At 44.2% G+C, this 17,169-nt stretch overlaps 1 protein-coding gene and 2 non-coding genes across 3 annotated transcripts; all 3 read left to right on the plus strand.

The window, feature by feature from the left end:
* Positions 1 to 2,528: 2,528 nt before the first annotated feature.
* On the plus strand, positions 2,529 to 8,323 carry RPSA (ribosomal protein SA). The gene is made up of 7 exons (XM_034992432.1): positions 2,529 to 2,627; positions 3,427 to 3,592; positions 4,514 to 4,632; positions 6,490 to 6,735; positions 7,473 to 7,601; positions 7,712 to 7,877; positions 8,153 to 8,323. Exons 2-7 carry the CDS (start codon positions 3,460 to 3,462, stop codon positions 8,245 to 8,247), a joined length of 888 nt encoding a protein of 295 aa, XP_034848323.1. The 5' UTR covers positions 2,529 to 2,627; positions 3,427 to 3,459; the 3' UTR covers positions 8,248 to 8,323.
* Positions 4,298 to 4,448, plus strand: LOC118007187. The gene has a single exon (XR_004678316.1). It is a non-coding gene; the product is annotated as a small nucleolar RNA SNORA62/SNORA6 family (small nucleolar RNA).
* LOC118007185 lies at positions 6,797 to 6,951 on the plus strand. Its single transcript, XR_004678314.1, has one exon. It is a non-coding gene; the product is annotated as a small nucleolar RNA SNORA62/SNORA6 family (small nucleolar RNA).
* Positions 8,324 to 17,169: the final 8,846 nt, after the last annotated feature.

Raw genomic sequence — 17,169 nt, forward strand, 5'->3', positions numbered from 1 at the left:
TCTTTTTAAATATGAACCCCAGAAATCAAAAGTTTGCAAAAGATAGGCTCTGAGATTTTTATTAAAAATTGGCATGAACAGGGACACCTGGGTGGCTCACTCAGTTAAGCGACTGACTTGGTTTCGGCTCAGGTCATGATCTCAGGGTCGTGAAATTGAGCCCCTCGTTGGACTCTGCTTAGCTCAGAATCCACTTGGTACTCTCTCTCCCTCTGCCCCTCCCCCCTGCTCTCTCTCTCTCAAGTAAATCTTTTTTTAAAATGGGCATGAATAAAAAATGTTGCGAAAACTTGTGTAGGAGGACTGGGAAGCAGCAAGGTGGCCACAAGAACACTTCAGATATTCTTTGACAAATGCCTCTTGGGGCAAGGGCTCCTCACCATGGTTTACTGCCACCACAGTCAGGCATTCATCATCTCTGGGCTTTTGTCAACTCATTTCCTCGCCAAGGATTTTCATCACGCAGATGAGTCCTCAAGAGCAAAGTTACTGGGGCGCCTGGCTGCCTCAGTCGGTTAAGCGTCTGCTTTCAACTCAGGTCAGGATCCCAGGGTCCTGGGATCGAGTGCTGCATCGGGCTCCCTGCTCAGTGGGGAGCCTACTTCTCCCCCTAACTCTGTTGCTGCTCCCCCTGCTTGTGCTCGCTCGTTATCTCAGTTTCTCTCTCTCTCTCTCAAATAAATAAAATCTTAAAAAAAAAAAAGAGCAAAGTTATTTTGTGAGAAAAATATTTTGTGGAGAAACACCTAAACATAATTACAGTACCATGTCCTCCTTGTAACAAAGGAAGTAGTCTTGGGACTGGAGCGTGCATATGGGAGGGAGCCTACGGTGGCTTGGGAGTGTCTCAGAAAGCCCTCCAGAGAAGTCATGCAGTGACAGAAAACTGCCCCTAAAAGCCACCCATTACCTTTTCATAGAGCTACTTCTTTTTCTTGTGAAAGCCAAAATGTCTCCAGATATTTTCAGCAGTTTCTAAGGATGCTTATAGCCATGACTAAATTTACTTCTTTCCTTCTATATCAGCTTTTTAAACTGCAATGGGGTTTTGTTGCAATGTAAAACAAACTGTGTTCCTCAGAAAATTTCAAAAATACTAAAAATGAGAGGGGAAAAAAACCCAGTGTCTCTACTTGTACATTAGCGGTTCTCACCCTGGCTGCACATTAAAATTATCTAGGGAGCTACTTTTAAGAATCAGATTTTTTGGGGAGCCTGGGCTCAGTCGTTAAGCGTCTGCCTTCGGCTCAGGTCATGATCCCAGAGTCCTGGGATCGAGTCCCACATCGGGCTCCCTGCTCGGCAGGAAGCCTGCTTCTCTCTCTCCCACTCCCCCTGCTTGTGTTCCCTCTCTCGCTGTGTCTCTCTCTGTCAAATAAATAAATAAAAAATCTTAAAAAAAAAAAAATCAGATTTTTTAAGTCCTGGAAATGTAATATAATATACAACGTGGTGACTATAGTTAATACTGTGTTGCATATTTGACAGTTGCTAAGAAGGTAAAAGTTCTCATCACAAGTAAAACAAACTTTATAACTGGATGGTGACAGATGTTAACTGGATTTATTGTGGTGATCATTTCACAATATATACAAATACAGACTGTAGTACAACTGAAATTTTTATGTCAATTATACTTCAATTTTAAAAATCGGATTTTTAAAATCGAGGCTGGGCATATGTTTAAAAGCTCTCCAAGTGATTCTCAGGTGTGGCGGAGATTGAAACCTACTATGTAATTTAATAACTTGGCTATTTTTTTACCATCATCTTTTAAATGTATAGGGCTTCAATTATTTATTCATTTCCAGAGCGAGACCCCTCCCCAGGGAGCGGTGCAGGGGAGGGAATCTTAAGCAAGCTCCATGCTCTAAGCAGGGCTCCATCTTACTCTGAGATCATGACCTGAGCCAACATCAAGAGTCGGTAGTTTAACCGACTTAATCCCCTTTTTTTTAATTGAGGTACAGTTGACACGGGTTTCAACTTTTTAAAATAATGTCCCTCATCCGGAAGTTCTTGTTTGTACATAGAGTATCTTTTGAATATTTCTCGGTGGCTGCATAGTACTATATGAACAGAATACATTTTTAATAACCTATTGATACTCCTTTTCTTCTATTAAAAAAAAAAAAACCTTGCCATCTGTACAGTCTTTTCCTTTTAATTTTTTCAGGAAATTTCCCGTAAGTCAACTTTCAAACTCTGAATTACGGACTGCCAAATTGTCCTTCAAGAAATGAAAGAAATTCCAGCTTTTGTTGATCGAACATTTAGGCACGTTGTGTTCCAGCTTCCTACGCACGGAAACCGCAACTTAGGGCAGGTAACCCGCTCAAGCTCCCGGCGACCAATCGCTGAGCGAAAGTCGGAACCGCTAGTACTGGCCGCCTACAGGCGCTCGATCCTGACCAAGTACTGCAGGGGCGGCCGCACAGCGAGGAACATCTTTGCGGCGCCGGAAAGCACTAACGGTCGCAAACGGCGCCGCAGAGTCAGGGCGCCCATCCGCTCTTCCGCTCGCTTTTTGTTGTCATTGGCTGGCGGAGGAGTATTTAAGGACGTCATTTCCGCCCGCCTGTCCTTTCCGAGCTACTCAGGGAAGGGTCCATACGGCGTTGTTTTGCGTGAGTGCCTTGTGGGGTTCCCCAGCCTCTCCGAAAGCCACCAGAACAGCTTCCTGCTGGAGTGAGGGGTGCGAGGACTGGGATGGAAGCTAGGAGGGAGCGCGGGTCTGTCTCCTGCCGGCGCGCTCCACCACTGCCCGGCCGCGCGCACGTGGCTGGGCTCGGGCCCGCGAGGCCCCACAATGCCCCGGGAGCGCGCGGAGGTCGTGCTGGAGCCGGGGCGAGGGTGCCGACCGGCCTGCAGCTGGGCGGCGGGGCTGTGGGAAGCATGGCCCACGCACCGCGCTTCGATCGCCCCGGACCCTGGCACTCGGCCGTGAGCTCAGGCCCAGGCGCCAGTTTACAGCAGCTATTTAGGCTGTTGGTTTTTCCCGTTTGTGTTAAGATTTTTGGCAGGGTTTTGCAGGAAATTAGTTGTAACCCTAGAGAGAATTCTGAAGCGCCCGCCTGCAGTCTGTTTGAAAACAAACTTGTTCGCATCTGTACTGCCGTTACTCATCCATGCCCTCACTCCGGGTTACTTTGGAGTGTTCGTGGCCATTCACCATTTTCGTCTTGTTTAATTATTTAGGTGTTTTTTCCCATCTCCACACTCAAAAGATTTGCTGAAATTTTATAACGTGTGGGATATGTCTGTTGCGTTGTGTCTCATCCCAGTAGACTATAAACTGAAAGGTGTGGTCCTTGGGTTGCGTTTAAATATGAAGGTGTTTGGCTCTTGAGTAGGTAAGAATGCCCCTGGTCCCTTACCCACTTGTCACTGGAATGAAAACGACTGGATTGTTAACTTGTTTTTCAGGTTTCCGTCGTAACTTAAAGGGAAACTTTCACAATGTCCGGAGCCCTTGATGTCCTGCAAATGAAGGAGGAGGATGTCCTCAAATTCCTTGCAGCAGGAACCCACTTAGGTGGCACCAACCTTGACTTTCAAATGGAACAGTACATCTACAAAAGGAAAAGTGATGGTCAGTTGCTTTGATTTGTGGGGAAGGGCATTCCAACTAAGCACTGAATGAAACCAGATCACTACTTTGGAAATAAGCTTTAAAACTAAGTAAAAGTGGGGTGCCTGGTTGGGTTAGTCGGTAGAGCATGTGACTCAATCTCAGCGTTGTGAGTTTGACCCCATGTTGGATGTAGAGATAACTTGTAAGAAATTAAAGTGTTCTGGTGGTTTTGGGAAGGATAGCTTTCTGGGCTTCAGTGTAAGAGTATGTCTGTTGATAGGTTATGGGACTTGGGTTGCTCCATGAAAGAGCTGTGAGCTATGATGAGGAAGCTCATTAGTTTTATTTTCTACAGTGCCTTGTATTTCACAGGTACTGATACAGGTCCGTTTGAGTTCTGAGAGTAAAGTGGAGCAAGAGATAGGAAAGAACAATTAGGCTTGGAAGGGAGTAGAAAAGGGAAGGTAGGTTGTGAAGCCTTTGTAGTAAGGCATGTTGGGCAAGGGAGTGCTTCAGCTCAGAGATGCAGCCACTGAAGGCCGTAAGCGTGGGAGTGGCATGTTGTAAACCAGTTTTGGGTGAATCTGGCATGGAGGTAGGTTGAAAGGAAAGTGGCTAGAGGCCAGGAAGTGGGTAAGAACTTGTAGGAATCCATATGGGGGCCTGATGGAGGCTTAATTAATGCAGGAAAAGAAAAAGATGCACTTCGCCTACTGAATCAAGGGTGCACACTATTAAAGCTCAAGGTTGAGGCCAGCCGTGGCCAATGAACTTCTGAGTGTCGGAAGTGTGCTATAAAAATTGCAGGATTTTCGCTAACACCAGTAGAGCTTGCCTCTATGACTGGAGTTGGATAGTACTCTCTGCTACATTCAGTTTTTAAAAGAAAATCCATTGCAAATTAGGTCAGGTGTTACAAAGCTTTTTGCTATCATCTAGGTATCTACATCATAAATCTGAAGAGAACCTGGGAGAAGCTTCTGCTGGCAGCTCGTGCCATTGTTGCCATTGAAAACCCAGCTGATGTCAGTGTCATATCGTCCAGGAATACTGGCCAGGTTTGTAAACAATATGTTTGGTTTTTATTATAAAAAATAAGCTTACAGATCTTGTGGGATATAGGGAAAAGTATAAGAAAATAAAAATACTCTGTAATTTAACTACTTATACAAATCTTGTATTGCCAGTATTCTGTGTCTGCAATATACATACTACTTGGCATCTGGTGGTTTGTTGCGCTTCAGTTTTCTTTCTTTTTTTTTTTTTTCTTTTTCTTTTTTTTTTTTTAAAGATTTTATTTATTTATTTGAGACAGAGAGAATGAGAGACAGAGAGCATGAGAGGGAGGAGGGTCAGAGGGAGAAGCAGACTCTCTGCTGAGCAGGGAGCCCGATGCGGGACTCGATCCTGGGACTCCAGGATCATGACCTGAGCCGAAGGCAGTCGCTTAACCAACTGAGCCACCCAGGTGCCCTGCGCTTCAGTGTTCAAGAAAGGTTTTCTAATAGGATACCAGTCCTCCAAGGCTCATCACATCTCCTAAGAGAATCTTTGCCAACACAAGTAACTTAATTTTTTTTAGTGGCCAGTGGGATAAAACTTGTATTTTGCCCTATTTCTGTTTTGACAATTTTTTGTTGAGAAAACTAATGAATTTCTTGAAAATTAATTTACAGTTGACTATTGAACAACACCGTGAATTAGGGGCACTAACCCCATGCATGACCGAAAATCTGTGTAACTTGACTTCCCAAAAACTTTACTAATAGCTTACTGTTGACCTTTAGAAGCCTCACCAATAAGAAAAGCAGTCAAGTAACACATTCTGTATATGTATTATGTACTGTGTTTTTAGGAATAAAGCAAGCTAGAAAGAAAATATGCAGTACTATAAAAAAAAAAACCACATAAGTGGATCTGCGTGGTTTAAACCATGTGGTGTTCAAGAGCCCACTAGATTAAGAGCTCTAGTAAGGATTTCAGTCAGCCCATTTCTAATTTGAAAAGGATGTTTGACTTGGATTTTGACAGGTACTTAAATTGTCTAGTGAGACAGGTTCTTTTGTCCTTGTTTAGATTGATGGTAAAACTGGTTCCCATGAATTTAGGGTGTATTTTGCAGGGGGTTATTCCCCAGAGGCTGGCTTGTGACAGCACTTAAAGTAGGGTGCATAGTAGAAGACAGTTTTTAATTACTACTGTGAATGAACTTAGTGACAACTCACCGTGGCTTCCCTCAACAAAAATTTACAGAGCATCTATATTGATAGTCTAGGCAGTGTTGCTAGGGTTTTGGGATATAGCAGGAAAATACCAAGTCTGCCTTTCTGAAGGGATGCAGGAAATACATTTTTATGGAGGTAAAAAGGAAGGGAAGGGAAAGAATGTGGGTATATTCCTGCTTTATGTAGGGTAGCTGTGATGAAATTGGACCAGATCATGGAAGTGCTTATTGGTTGTCAGGCACTGTCATATTGATGAATTTAATTTTCATGACCCTGTTGGAAGCACACAAGTAACCTGCCCAAGTCACTCACAGGAGTGGCTTTCTTGGTTCTTGAAACCAGGTGGTGTGGCCCTGGAGCCTGCAGATGTGAGGAAGCCAGTGAGCCACAGGGGCCCTAGGGGATTGAGAGTGGGGACAGCATTCCAGGCAGAGGGCCTTGGGGTGGGGTATGCTTAACATTTCTGGACCCTAGTTCTGTAAGTAGTTCTCAGGTAGCACAGAGGACAAAGAATTGCTGGGTGTGTGAAGTGCTTTGATGTTTTCATTGTTGAGCAGGGAAGATGGGAGGGCTCCCAACTCCATGGGCTGTTGCAAGGTGGTTACAGAACTGGGTGTCTGCACGTGGACACTTGGGGAGGTCTTTGATGCGTCTCTGGAGCACTGCTAACTCTTGATGTTAATTCTTAAGCGAGCTGTGCTGAAATTTGCTGCTGCTACCGGAGCCACTCCTATTGCCGGCCGCTTCACTCCTGGAACCTTCACTAACCAGATCCAGGCAGCCTTCCGGGAGCCGAGACTGCTGGTGGTTACTGATCCCAGGGCTGACCACCAGCCTCTTACAGAGGCGTCCTATGTTAACCTGCCTACCATTGCTCTGTGTAACACAGACTCTCCTCTGCGCTACGTGGACATTGCCATTCCTTGCAACAACAAGGTAACAGTGTGATGACATACACTAGAGCCTCGAGAGCGCTCTCGAAACAGTTGGGCATTCCTCTGCACATTGTTAGAGCTTGGAGTTGAGGCCGCTGGCTGGCCGATGAACTCACAAGTGTAGGTAGTGTGCTACACGAGGGGCAAGTCTTTTCGCTAACACCACAAGGGTCTCTGGCCCAATGAGTGGAGTTTGATAGTAATTCTTGCTACAAGTATAATTCATACATGTCAGCTTTAAGGAGAAATCCTTTTTGAATGGTCTGTGTTTTCTTTTCTCCATACTTCTTAACTGCTTGGGCCTCACATGTTACTGGGCCTTTTCGATTTTCAGAGCAACTTGATGAACCCTGCTATAAGGTCCTAAAAAGGTGGGTTGCGTATGGTTCACATTGGTCCAGTTTACTGGTCTCAAAATCTTGGTTCCACATAGGAATCACCCAAAGAGATGTTTTAATACCAGTGTCCAGACACTCGTTCAGGTATTTTGTTTCATTGCCTAGGGTGGAGTCTTGACAGTTTTTTTTTTCTTTAATTCCCATGGGTCCAGTGGTAATCAAGGTTGAGACCCACTAATACACAGAGTACTCCTTCTTAAAAATAAGCACTTAACAAACCAAGAGACATGTCTCTTGTTGATACCAGGGGTCTAGATGATGGGACAGATAGGTGGGATGGGGAGGTGCATGCTGTTGGGGGTTGACCCAAGAGTCACTTCTTAACCTGGCACTCTTGCAGGGAGCTCACTCAGTGGGTCTGATGTGGTGGATGCTGGCCAGGGAAGTTCTGCGCATGCGTGGCACCATTTCCCGAGAACACCCGTGGGAGGTCATGCCTGATCTCTACTTCTACAGAGATCCTGAAGAGGTAAGCTTCCTCCACAAAGGCCTGTGGTCACATAAGCAGATCAGACATCTTGGTCTGCTGCTTTGAAATAAAATTTGTCTCTATAAACTTTTTTTTTTTTCCTTCACCAGATTGAAAAGGAAGAGCAGGCCGCTGCTGAAAAGGCTGTGACCAAGGAGGAATTTCAGGGTGAATGGACGGCTCCAGCTCCTGAGTTCACTGCTACTCAGCCTGAAGTTGCAGACTGGTCTGAAGGCGTGCAGGTGCCGTCGGTGCCTATTCAGCAGTTCCCTACTGGTATGTGTTAGGATAAGTCAGGCTGGTGTTTCGGGTTTTTGGTATTCTTGGTTTAACTTTTAAAGGATCTCCATGGCTACGTATGTAAGCACTGAAAGGTTCTCATCCCAGTGTGCTGTAGCTGTGCTAATGACCTGACAGGTTGAATTCAGGTGTTTTTGACGTGGTGTGGCTGGCCTTGGGTGTTTGTCCTTCCAAGTGTGTGGTTGGTGGAATTCAAGGCCCAGTGTTGGCGGGAGTGGGGCTGACTATGTTTTTTGGTGTTTCCTTTACAGAAGACTGGAGTGCCCAGCCGGCCACTGAAGACTGGTCTGCAGCTCCCACTGCTCAGGCCACTGAATGGGTAGGAACAACCACTGAGTGGTCTTAAGCTGGTCTCCCACAAAGGCAAACAAAATGGGAATAGAAATGGAAAAGGTTGACGGAAAATAAAGTTTGTAAAAGTCGAGTCCATTTCTGTTTATTTGCATTCCAGATCAGGAAATGCCTGGGATTACTTCAGGTCCTGACTTGTTTACTTCTAAGGCCCACTTAAGAGAAACTCTCAAAAGATACTGGTTCTTACTTGAGAGTTTTTCACTTCCTTTTTGTGTAAGGAACAGCTGTTCTGAGAATAGATTTAGGGGCGCCTGGGTGGCTCAGTCTGTTGAGTGTCCCACTTTTGATTTCAGCTCAGGTCATGATCTCAGCGTTGTGGGATCGAGCCCCATGGGCGTGGAGCCTGGTTAAGATTCTCCCACCCCACCCCCCACTGGTGTGTGCTCCCCAAAAAATTGATTTAAATAATTGTAAATAGGTGGTAGCCCTGGGAATATTTTTTCCAAGTTCAGACCTGATACTCTCTCATTGCCATCTGCCCTGGTAAATTGTGGAGCCAGAGTTCGAGTACATTGCTTTTCAGTGACAGCCTTGCCGTATGCAGTTGTGTGGCCAGTCCTCGAGTAACATACGGTATTTGAAAACCTGCCTAGGGCAAAGGTGGGATGCAGTCTTTCCTATTCCGGAACCACTGGAGGGGCCCCAGCCTGTCACCAGGTCAGCTTGCCTGCTGGTGCTGGGAGGGTTGTACAGGTGTATAAAAATGTCATCACGTTGTGCTCTTTATTTTGCCATTTTCTATGTACTTTCCATTCTATTTAAAATGCAGCACTCCTGCATTAATTTTACAATAACATTTGACCCATTAAAAATTCTAGAGAGGGGCGCCTGGGTGGCTCAGATGGTTGGGCGTCTGCCTTCGGCTCAGGTCATGATCTCAGGGTCCTGGGATCGAGTCCCGCATCGGGCTCCCTGCTCCGTGCGGAGCCTGCTTCTCCCTCTGCCTTTTCTCTCTCGCTCTGTCTCTCATGAATTAAAAAAAAAAAAAAAAAAAATTCTAGAGAAAGCAGGTGGACCCAGGTTTTTGAGGAACCTGAATGAGTTAAACATTGATTCACTCCCTTCTTGGGAGAGCTATAAATATCCATGTGACCTGATTCCCAGGGCCACTTCCAATAGTGAAGGGACCCCATAGCTCAAGCATCATTAGCTTCATGGGGATTCTGCACTGGCTCTGTGCAGAACAAGTTTGGATGCCTCTACCATAAAACTGCAAAGCTCCAATGTGCTTAGGCCTTGAACGTATAGCACTTTGTAGTGCTGCAAATGGTCATTAACACCAGTTAATTCCTGGAATCAGGATGGCTGGAGGGAGGGATGAGGTGCATGGGGAGGACCAGAAAGAAAATTGGGAGTTGGGGAGAAGTGTACCTCGTTTAACAGCCTATCAGTATGTTTTGGGGTGGAGGGGAACAAGAGAGGAAAACTGCCATTTCCTGGCAACTTAATCTGTATTCTGGAAAATAATGCTGACATCAAAGGCTGACACCCATCCCTGCTTCCAAGCTGTGTGTGCTAGTGGCCAGGACCTCCAAACTAGAGCCCTTGCTGTTTCTTTTTGCTCCTTGCTCGGGCACTTGTCTCCTGGCATTCACACGGTAGTTCCACAAACAGGCTTCTTTTTTTCCTAGAATCTTAAGTTCCTAAACTTAAGTTCAGAGCTAAGAGCACCAGCTGGCCTCTCCTGGCATGGTTGGTTTATGCCCAGCGTGATGCAGCCAGGAGATGGAAGTGGAATTTTTCACAGATCTTACCCACCTGGGTTTAGCTTGCACAGGGCTTCACACCCTCTTCCTGCCTCCAGGAGAAGTATTCGATCCCGTTTCTCTTGTCAACAGCTGCTGAGATTCTGCTCCAGCTGGGGACCACAAGGTGGCCCAGACAAGCCACACCACTCTGGGACAACACAGCTGCCCCCTGGCTGCAGAGCCAGTACCTTTACGCCAGCACGAACTGGAATAGGCATTTTTAACCAATCCAAACTCTGTTTCGGCTCGATGGTACGTACCTGATGGTTAGTCCCTAAGGCCTGCTTAATCTACGTGACAAATTAATGTCCCCCTCCAGGTGTCCACCCTGCAACTGGCGGCTTTCCCCCATGGGTGTTAGCAGCCTTGATCTTCCCGGGGACTGCTGGAGCGAGGAGGACCTTCCCTCCCTCCCCTGCCCTGCATTTGATTTGGCCAAGGGGGCCGCCTCCTTTTTTTCCCTTGGCACCTCTCCCATCTCTCTTCGCACTAGGACAGTCTTCCAGGACGCAGTAACTCAGTTCTCTTGTCCCACCTGATCTTGGAAACTGCTGTGAGTAACACATGGCTTATGATTTTTTTCCTCTTTATTGTGGAAACAATACCCTAAGAAGGAATGTCCAGCTTAAGATTTTTCTTGTTTTTATCACAGCTTCCAGCTCTTGATGTACTTCTTGGGTTTTGTCTTCTAAACTTACAGAAACTGAATTCCATCCAGTTTTGTAGAGTTCCCCCTTTTCTCCCTCTGCTTTCCTAAATACCTTGGGGGCTTCTCCTTCCATAGAACATGTTTCTTAGTACATCCTGTACAAAGGCAAATCAGCATCCCCGCTGAATTCAGCCTAACACAGAACTTGACGCTTGGTAGATAGTCGTGAATGAGTACTCTGAGTGAACAGAGAAAGTGGTTAAGAATGGCTCAGTCAGTTAAGCATCTGACTCTTGATTTTGGCTCAGGTCGTGATCTCAGGGTTTTGAGATTGAGCCCCGCATCGGGCTCCATGCTGGGCATGGGGTCTGCTTGGGATTCTCTCTCCTCCTTCTGCCCCTACCCCCTTGAGTGCTCGCTCCCTCCCTCTCTCTCTCCCTCCTTCTTTCCCTCTCTGATAAAATCTTTGAAAAAAAATACTTAGAGATTTACAAAGCATTTAAGAAAGAGCTGGAGGGTTAAATTCCATTTGGCGAGCCTCAGGCTCCCAACAAGGCTTGAGGTGCCCACTCTTGCACATTATTCGGCAGCTGTACAGGGCTCACTTCACAGGCAGCTGCACCACCTGCTCTAAAACTTCCCTAGGGTGTTAACAATCTGCTCCCCTATGTCAAAGCCTTAATCTCACACGGTGTTTCAGGGACATGCTACAGTCCCCAAGGTTGGCTTGGGCTGAGGTCTTCTGGTGATGGGGTGGGTGAGACTGGTCTGGTCTGGGCCATGGCCCCGCACCAAGGACACCCTCACCCAGTGACCTGTGAAAGGATTCTGGCTGTTGCATTACCCTGGACATCATGTGCTATGAGTGAGGCAGATAGCAGAGCAGACTTGGGAATCAGCTATGCCTGAGATGTTGAAAGCAAGCCCTGCCTAGCTCCTTCTCGTGTGTGGCTCTGGGCAAGAGATGTCTTCCAGTGGCCCAAGTGGCCCCAGCATGGGGATAATCATGGGGTTGTGATTCAGAGATTGTTATGCACAGCAATTAGCCTGGATCCTGGCATGTAGCAAACACTCATTCTATGTATCACATTGTCTTCTGTTAGTGCATAACTTAAAAAGAATTTTTAATTGTAAAATGCATCATGTATGCAGATGACTACAAAAGATATATTTGTATATTCTAGAAAAATAAGAATCAAATGAAAGCCTCTGTAATCATTACATGGGTTTTGAAATAGAAAGGTACCAGGACCTGAGAAGGTTGTCAAGTGAGCCTCCTATTCCTTGCTTGCCCCTGTAGTCACAGGGTTCCTCTCCTGCAATCCCTTGGTTCACTTGATTTACCTAAGTGCCCTTTCAATCAAGAATTGTTTAGTTTCCCTGTTTCTGAGTTTCCTATAAATGTATTCCTAGCATATTGTGTCATTGGCTTCTTTTTTTTAATTTTTAATTTTTGGGGGGGGGGTAGGGCAGAGGGAGAGAGAAACAATCAACCTCACAACCCTGAGTCATGATCTGAGCCAAAATCAAGGGTTGGATGCTTAACTGACTGAGCCACCCAGGCGCACCTGTGTGATTTACTTCTTGCCTTCAGTGTTATTTTTGTGCTTTTCAATCCAGTTGCCATGTTCCTGCAGAATCATCGATGATATCAATATCCTGCAGTGGCCATTTGGGTTGTTTCCACGTTCTGACCATTATCAACAGAACTACTTTGAATATTTTTGATGGATCCTGGTGCACCAAAATTTCCCCACTGTGGCCTTCTACTCTAACTTCACCAGATAATGTCAGATGGTTTCACAATAGTATACAAAATCCTATGAAAACACAACCACAACCCTCAGTACCTTGTAGTGAAAACACCATCCTTTCTTCACTGCTCAGAACTGCTGCCTCTCAAAATCTAGGGGCTGTCGATGAAAGGTCTGATCCTGACCTCTCTTATTCTACCACTGCTCTAGGAGTCAGTCCCTGGGCCAATGCCACACTGTTCTTCCTCTTTACTAGAATTTTATAACCTATCATGGCAATAGGGACGGCAATCCTCCCTTCCTCTTCTTGATCATTTTGCATTGTTATATACATTTTTTAATCAGTACAGTTCCACAATAAATCCAGTTGGGATTGTATTGATTCTATAATTTAGAGCATATTGACTGACATTGAGTTTTTCAGTCCATGAACAACCTATATATCTTGCCAGTTTCTCATTTTATGTCCTTCCCTCAGTGAAATTTTATAATTTTTCCCGAAGAGGTTTTGCACATCTTTTGGTAAATTTATTCCTAGACACTCAAGATATTTTAAATTGTACTCTTTAAGAAGCCACTATTAGGAATCCTGTTGTAACAGCTTAATCCATATTCTAAGTAACATAGATATCCAATGGTAAATGGTAAATGTCACTATTGCCATGGGGCTTCTGACTCGGCCTGAGCAATCCAGACCTTTTGTGCAAGGCAAGAATGACCTTATTAAATTCCATCCATGAAAAGCCTGCTCCAAACCTACATGCCACACATTGTAGTCATTCAGTAGAGCAGAACCTGTCATACTTCTGGTGCTAAGTGCAGCAGGGTTCACTTAGGAATAACCCAAGAATTACCCAATTTTATCTCTGCAAAGAATCTCAAGTAAAATAAGAATTCAACATTCAACATATTTATTAAGGACATACTCTAGGCCAAACATTCTAAGTACTGGGGATAGAGTAGTGAATGAAAACAAAGCTTGTGACCTTGTGACCTATATTTTGATTGGGGAGGCAAGTAATTAGTTAACAAGGAAACCGTTTTCTATGGCAACAGAAGTGAGGCTGATGGGAACATGGAGAAGATATCTAAAACAGAATCATAGGCATTAAGCTATAGAAAGAAGCAAATGGAAAGTATTATTGGGGAGAATCAAGAGAGTGAAGAAACAAACCCTTCTGGAAGGAGGAGTCTCAGCCCAGTCTCACCAAGTAGAGCTGAGAGAGGTCTACCCTCAGGGGGGGCTGGGGGCCTTTACCATAGGCCCTGGAGTCTCTTGGAGCCCATGCTGTGTGAAAGGTAGATCTCCCCTGTCTGCCCCACAGAAAAGTCACCTAAATTTTTTCCCTCCCTTTTCCTTTAGATATTCCTGGATATTAGATATTCTGGAAATGAGTTGGAAACCAGGAAAATAATCTCTAACTGCATAGACATCTACCCCCAGTTCTGCCCCCTGTTGTACCCTCACTGGAAGACAATGTCCCAAGGAGCACTCTCCCCTCTCCATGGGTGGTTGGCTCAGTTCACACTGGTATGAAGAGCACCCAACATTGCCAGAAGTGCCCACCATCATGTCCCCACCAAAAGTCCTTCCACTACCTCCTCAGCCACTGACCTCTGCATTTCCTTCTATCCAATACCCTATCCCAACCCAAAGGTGTCTTCCATTTATGATTTGCAAGAGAAAGTTACAGCTTTAAGCTAAAAGTAGTCCTCCAGACCATCATGGCTATCCATACATAGGACTCTTCTCAGGGCCTCAGAGGCTTTCAAGCCTGAGGGAATGAATGGGCTGGTTTGACATTTGTTTCAAAATCCCTTATAGAGGATTTTTTTTTTTGTATTAGTGTATATCATTGCATATAGATATAATTGTGTTAAGTAAACTCGTGTTTCAAAACAATGTCTATTAATACTCTGCAATTTAGAAATGAAGAAATATCACAATTTAAAATATAATGGACAGATTTAACAATAAGACACTGTTGGAGAGAAGTTTGGAGAAAAGTTAGAAAAACATGAAAAAATTACAAGGAGAACGGAGACAGGGACAGAAAATCAGAAAGAGAAGTTAAGATACACAGAGGGTAACAAATCAACAAAATCATGAATGAAAGAGGAGAGATCACAACCAACACCAAAGAAATACAAACAATTATAAGAACATATTATGAGCAACTCTATGCCAGCAAATTAGATAACCTGGAAGAGATGGATGCATTCCTAGAGATGTATCAACTACCAAAACTGAACCAGGATGAAATAGAAAACTTGAACAGACCTATAACCACTAAGGAAATTGAAGCAGTCATCAAAAATCTCCCAAAAAACAAAAGCCCAGGGCCAGATGGCTTCCCAGGGGAATTCTACCAAACCTTTCAAGAAGAATTAATACCTATTCTTCTGAAACTGTTCCAAAAAATAGAAATGGAAGGAAAACTTCCAAACTCATTTTATGAGGCCAGCATTACCTTGATCCCCAAACCAGACAAAGACCCCAACAAAAAGGAGAATTACAGACCAATATCCCTGATGAACATGGATGCAAAAATTCTCACCAAAATACTAGCCAATAGGATCCAACAGTATATTAAAAGGATTATTCACCATGACCAAGTGGGATTTATCCCTGGGCTGCAAGGTTGGTTCAACATCTGCAAATCAATCAATGTGATACAATACATTAACAAAAGAAAGAACAAGAATCATATGATCCTCTCAATAGATGCAGAAAAAGCTTTTGACAAAGTACAGCATCCTTTCTTGATCAAAACTCTTCAGAGTATAGGGATAGAGGGTACATACCTCAATATCATAAAAGGCATCTATGAAAAACCTACAGCAAATATTATTCTCAATGGGGAAAAACTGAGAGCTTTCCCCCTAAGGTCAGGAACGCGGCAGGGATGTCCACTATCACCACTGCTATTCAACATAGTATTGGAAGTCCTAGCCACAGCAATCAGACAACAAAAAGAAATCAAAGGCATCCAAATTGGCAAAGAAGAAGTCAAACTCTCACTCTTTGCAGATGATATGATACTTTATGTGGAAAACCCAAAAGACTCCACCCCAAAACTGCTAGAACTCATACAGGAATTCAGTAAAGTGGCAGGATATAAAATCAATGCACAGAAGTCAGTGGCTTTCCTATACACCAACAACAAGACAGAAGAAAGAGAAATTAAGGAGTCCATCCCATTTACAATTGCACCCAAAACCATAAGATACCTAGGAATAAATCTAACCAAAGAGACAAAGGATCTATACTCAGAAAACTATAAAATACTCATGAAAGAAATTGAGGAAGACACAAAGAAATGGAAAAATGTTCCATGCTCATGGATTGGAAGAACAAATATTGTGAAGATGTCAATGCTACCTAGAGCAATCTACACATTCAATGCAATCCCCATCAAAATACCATCCACTTTTTTCAAAGAAATGGAACAAATAATCCTAAAATTTGTATGGAACCAGAAAAGACCCCGCATAGCCAGAGGAATATTGAAAAAGAAAAGCAAAGCCGGCAGCATCACAATTCCGGACTTCAAGCTCTATTACAAAGCTGTCATCATCAAGACGGCATGGTACTGGCACAAAAACAGACACATAGATCAGTGGAACAGAATAGAGAGCCCAGAAATGGACCCTCAACTCTATGGTCAACTCATCTTTGACAAAGCAGGAAAGAATGTCCAATGGAAAAAAGACAGTCTCTTCAACAAATGGTGTTGGGAAAATTGGATAGCCACATGCAGAAGAATGAAACTGGACCATTTCCTTACACCACACACAAAAATAGACTCCAAATGGTTGAAAGACCTCAATGTGAGACAGGAGTCCATCAAAATCCTAAAGGAGAACACAGGCAGCAACCTCTTTGACCTCAGCCGAAGCAACTTCTTCCTAGAAACATCGCCAAAGGCAACGGAAGCAAGGGCAAAAATGAACTATTGGGACTTCATCAAGATAAAAAGCTTTTGCAAAGCAAAGGAAACAGTCAACAAAACCAAAAGACAACCGACAGAATGGGAGAAGATATTTGCAAATGACATATCAGATAAAGGGCTAGTATCCAAAATCTATAAAGAACTCATCAAACTCAACACCCAAAGAACAAAGAATCCAATCAAGAAATGGGCAGAAGACATGAACAGACATTTTTCCAAAGAAGACATCCAAATGGCCAACAGACACATGAAAAAGTGCTCAATATCACTCAGCATCAGGGAAATCCAAATCAAAACCTCAATGAGATACCACCTCACACCAGTCAGAATGGCTAAAATTAACAAGTCAGGAAATGACAGATGTTGGCGGGGATGCGGAGAAAGGGGAACCCTCCTACACTGTTGGTGGGAATGCAAGCTGGTACAGCCACTCTGGAAAACTGTATGGAGGTTCCTCAAAAAGTTGAAAATAGAGCTACCCTATGACCCAGCAATTGCACTACTGGGTATTTACCCCAAAGATACAAAAGTAGGGATCCGAAGGGGTACGTGCACCCCGATGTTTATAGCAGCAATGTCCACAATAGCCAAACTGTGGAAAGAGCCAAGATGTCCATCGACAGATGAATGGATAAAAAAGAAGTGGTATATATATACAATGGAATATTATGCAGCCATCAAAAGGAATGAGATCTTGCCATTTGCAATGACGTGGATGGAACTGGAGGGTATTATGTTGAGTGAAATAAGTCAAAAAGAGAAAGACATGTATCATATGATCTCACTGATATGAGGAATTCTTAATCTCAG

Source organism: Mirounga leonina, unplaced genomic scaffold, assembly GCF_011800145.1.
Source record: "Mirounga leonina isolate KUSES-001 unplaced genomic scaffold, KU_Mleo_1.0 Mir_115, whole genome shotgun sequence".
In the NCBI taxonomy this organism is placed as follows: domain Eukaryota; kingdom Metazoa; phylum Chordata; class Mammalia; order Carnivora; family Phocidae; genus Mirounga; species Mirounga leonina.

Excerpts from the sequence above, each read along its gene's own strand:
- RPSA (XM_034992432.1), top strand. The coding sequence starts at position 3,460 with ATGTCCGGAGCCCTTGATGTCCTGCAAATGAAGGAGGAGGATGTCCTC. Across the intron at positions 6,736-7,472 it reads CCATTCCTTGCAACAACAAG|GGAGCTCACTCAGTGGGTCT; the intron begins GTAACAGTGTGA and ends GCACTCTTGCAG. Across the intron at positions 7,878-8,152 it reads TATTCAGCAGTTCCCTACTG|AAGACTGGAGTGCCCAGCCG; the intron begins GTATGTGTTAGG and ends TTTCCTTTACAG.